Source organism: Octodon degus, unplaced genomic scaffold (genome assembly GCF_000260255.1).
Source record: "Octodon degus isolate 3935 unplaced genomic scaffold, OctDeg1.0 scaffold00183, whole genome shotgun sequence".
NCBI classification, from domain to species: Eukaryota; Metazoa; Chordata; class Mammalia; order Rodentia; family Octodontidae; genus Octodon; species Octodon degus.
In genome coordinates this window covers 888,545-892,613 of record NW_004524759.1, presented here as the reverse complement: position 1 = coordinate 892,613, position 4,069 = coordinate 888,545, and the positions used below count along the sequence as shown (strand labels likewise).

The 4,069-nt window shown below is 52.6% G+C and overlaps 1 protein-coding gene across 2 annotated transcripts in view; it reads right to left on the bottom strand.

The window, feature by feature from the left end:
• Dapp1 (dual adaptor of phosphotyrosine and 3-phosphoinositides 1) overlaps positions 1-3,078 on the bottom strand; it is a 46,069-nt gene extending 42,991 nt beyond the window's left edge. For both annotated transcript variants that reach the window (XM_004643704.2, XM_023703878.1), the window contains exon 1: positions 2,833-3,078. In XM_004643704.2, the coding sequence (XP_004643761.1) occupies positions 2,833-2,933 (101 nt within the window). In that variant the 5' untranslated portion in view covers positions 2,934-3,078. The remainder of the gene's footprint in view (positions 1-2,832) is intronic.
• Positions 3,079-4,069: the final 991 nt, after the last annotated feature.

Sequence of the window (4,069 nt, the reverse complement as noted above, 5' to 3'; positions counted from 1 at the left end):
TAATTTGCATTACAACGTAAGGTGGGAAGAGAAGCTAGCTGCTTGAGCTGCTGCTGCCCCTCCCTTGCGCTCTTGCTCTTTGCCACCACCATGAAAGGTTGCCCTCTGCTATGTGCTGCTCTGCGATGGACCCAGCTGAGTATGGACTGAAATCTCCAGTAACTATGAGCTAAATAAACCTTTCCTTCCTTCATTGTGAGTGTCGGGTATTTGTCCCAGCAACGAGAGAAGAGTAACTAAGACAGTATTATATCATTCACCTTTCAAAAACCCCAAAGCATGACATCCTGCCTCAGTTTCCCAGAGTGCTGTGATTACAGGTGTGTACTCCACACATCTGGCTACATTTCTTGTTTTAGGATTTGGAAAATAATAGTCCTGTGCTCTGAGCAAGGGATGTGTGTCCGGGCCAGGCCAGTGCCAGGTGTGCTGCAGCTCAGACTCACCTGACAGATAGGGCTTACATACTCTGGGGCCTGAAGGGACACAGGGACCAGCACACAATTGGTGTATCTGTCAAGATGTATCCTCAAGAACTTCCCAACTATTTAAATAACCTACTAAAATCACTTGAAATTAAGTCATTAAATCTACCATGTTTCACCAATCAATCACATTAGATCATTTTGTTTTTATGTAGCTTCATACTCAGAATCGTGCCAAAGGCAGCAAATCCTTCCCAAGATTTCCCAAATTATTACCTATAAAAATCAGAGCAGTAACGCTCTCCAAGGGCAGGTGCTGGCTCAGGCTGGTTACTAATTCAGTTTGTGAACTGTACACAATGACCCTGGTAGCTTAAAGTTTTCCTTTCCTTGGTGGAGGCAAGAAAATATTAGAAAAACAGACGAATTCCAGAAATTAGGGAGGACCAGTGAGCATACTTACATAAGGGGAGGGGGAGAGGTTCTAAGTCTGAACCTTTGTGGTGACATTGTATCATTCCTTAAAGAGGCAAAAGGTATGAGTGCTATACTTGAAATGGGTTAATTTCATGCTATGCAAATATACCTCAGTGGAGGTATTAACCAAAATTCCTCAAATAAACAAACAAGATGTCAACATTTGCTCATGGTTCTGAGAGCTAGGTACACACCCGACAAAGTAAGAATGCCTCCAGCTCCTCACACGTTTGGTGACACATTCTAGGTGGTGACCAAACCTCTGATGCACTGTGGGATTGAGTGGGGGCTTACAAGAAACCTTCACTCAGAGCCATGCATGCCCATGTCTAGTGTGGACAGGGCAGAGGGATTCTTCAGATTGCTGGGGTTTCTAGCAGCATAGGGCATGACATGGTACTTGTGGGTTGCCCATGGCTGTGGAGCAGACTTCTGTGTTGAGCGCATTTGGGGTTCCGAGACAGAGAAGTTGGACTTCAGGGCACTCTGCCGTTGATGGCTCAGGGATTTCTGCTCTTAGCAGGGGGGTGTAGGGCATGCGGGAAGGGGCATCATGCTGGATGCAGAGTGCTATCTTGTTCATTGTTTCCATGCAGACAGGGCCCTTATTAAAAGGCCAGGACTAATCTTTCCTATCTCTCTCTCTCTCTCTGTTCTGTTTTTAATTACAGATAACTGAGAAGACTGAAGACAAAACACAAGCAGCCTTGAGCTTAATGATTCAGCACAGCTCTACACGAGAGCTCAAATCATTTCTAGGGTGTGCACTGTCTGGGTGTCATGGAAGGGGGCTCAGTGCAGAGGCATGTAACTGAGATGTGGCTCAACCAGCAGGAGCCCTGGGGTTCACCCCACTCCAATCCCACAGGCAGCAAAGAGAGATTCTGAGGCACTGAGTCCCTAAACTAGGGTCTGTCCTTGAAAATCCCAGCGGTCACATCTGATTTGAAGCAGGAAGGCACTGTTCAGCCTGAGACCCCAGTGCTAAAATCCAGAGGTGGAAATTTCTGAGGGGTCTCCAGGGAGACAAACCAGCTATCTCAACACCACATCCTGATTCAGTTTCCCTGGTTAAGAACACATCCCCTGACAGAGCCATGTCCCTGCAATGTGCGACAGAAAGAACAGCCTGCAAACCTGTTTGGTGCCGTGCCTCAGGTGGAGGGCACTGTGAGCTCCGTATTTAGAAAGGAGCTACATTAGGCTCAAGTGGCACCAATCTGGAAGGACAGGTGTCTCCTGGCCCAGCCGGTGCTCCCAGTGCAGAGGGGAGGCCAGTTTCTCCGGAATCCCTGCTCTTGTAATGATTGCTTCTTTCACCAGATGCCCTGATGGTGCTGTCATTTGGGTCTGGTCTTAGGCAGGGGTCTGAGGATCCCCCACCACAGCACCTGTCCCATCTGACAGCTGGCATGCTAAGGCTCACAGTCACTCCTCCAGTTGCTCCACATGCAAGAGCTCCAGGCCACACCAGGAAGGAGGAACTATAGGCAAAACATGCGGAAACTTCCTCCTTTGCTCCGGTCTGAGAAGGTCCCTTTGCTTTCTGTTTAGAGTACCTCTGTTTATCTCACGGCAGAAATTCTGACCACCTATTCATCAGCCAGACCATGCTGGACAACCCTAGCACACACGTCCCAATGTGACCTCCCTCTCCGAGGGAGTTCATCATCTGATTTTTGTCCCATTTTCTCCACCTGCTGGTTTTTACACTGATAGAATGATCTGCGCTTTTACAATGGAATTACCCCCCCCCCCCCCCTCCACCAGCAGCACCACCATCACCACCGACGCAGCAGCCATGCCTCCCCCAAGCCAGCACGACGGAACAGTGGAGGAAGGAAAGGCCTGGAAAAATCACTGGCCATAGTAAGCTGTGTCAGGGTGTGGGGTGAGGTGCTCCCAAAAGGGGCAGGGGCTGTGTTCTTACCCCAAGTCTTGGAGCAGCTCGGTGTCCCCATCTGGTTGGCTCCACAGGTCCGAGGGTACCCGGGCATTCATGTTTGCTCCCAGAGGCTCTGCTCTGCCCATCCGCCTGTGCGCTTTGCTCCAGGCCAGGTGCAGTGGAAGGAGAGGGCCGGCTTAGCTGTTCTCACTCTTCCATCTGGCTGGGAGTCCCCAGCCAGCAAGGAAGTGAAACCTGGACTCCTCCCACAACCTCCCACCCTGGCCTTCAGCCAGGAAATGTGCACACTGGGACCGCCCACTCTGCTCACAACGGGCACTTGCTGTCAGAAAATGCAGAGTGCTACTGCCTGGATCTGGACTCTGCCCTGATGCGGCCCGAGAGGCAACCTCTCGTGTGGGGGGTGTGCACCTTTGGAAGCCTCCTGTGTCTCATCACAAACACAGGAACAAGGAGGAGCTTCCACACCCAGAGCACCTCAGGGTGAAGAAATTGGGCCCAAGCCCCAGCTCGAGCTCCGCAGTTTGCTTTCCAGCCCTGTCTCCGGGCTCTAAATTGCCGTGGGAGCTTCCCAACACAACGGAGGCTCAGGCTGAGTCAATGCTGTCCTCCCAGAGGAAGGGCTGGGGAAGAGCACAGCTGGTGTCCTGGGCCTACGTGATGGAGCTCCACCCCCTGGCTCCCGCTCTGTGTCCCAGTCCTCTATGGAGGGGCGACCCACCTGCCTCACCGTCCTTCAGAGGGCTGAGACTTGGAGCGTGGGAGTGGAACCCAGTGCAACAGGGGTGAGGAAGAGCTTGCTGAGAGGTGCGCCCACCTTCTCCCCAGCCTGACAGACCAAAGATCCCCAGGGTGACCTGAGAGGGCTTCTTGACTAGTGCAGTTGAGGCGCGGCAGTCCTGGTCCAGAGCTCCTCACGGTGGACAGGACTGTGCTGTAGGAGCCTACCACTCAAGGCTGGCCCTGGGCACTCAGTCCGCGCCAGTCAGTCCCCTGGTCCTTCCCTCAGCTCCGGCCCTGGCCCAGTAGGAGGGGGAGCTGGGGGAGCGGAGTGTGCACCTAGGGGTAGCAGGACCCGGGAAGAGGCTGGGCAGGCTGGAGTGTGAGGCGAGACCGCACAGCCTGTCCACCAATTTCCTGTTCCTGCTTGGCGGCGGCCCTTTGTTCAGGGCTTCAGTCTCTCGTTTGTTCCCGTTTTAGCATATTCTCTCTCTCTCTCTCTCTCTCTCTCTCTCTCTCTCTCTCTCTCTCTCTCTCCTTC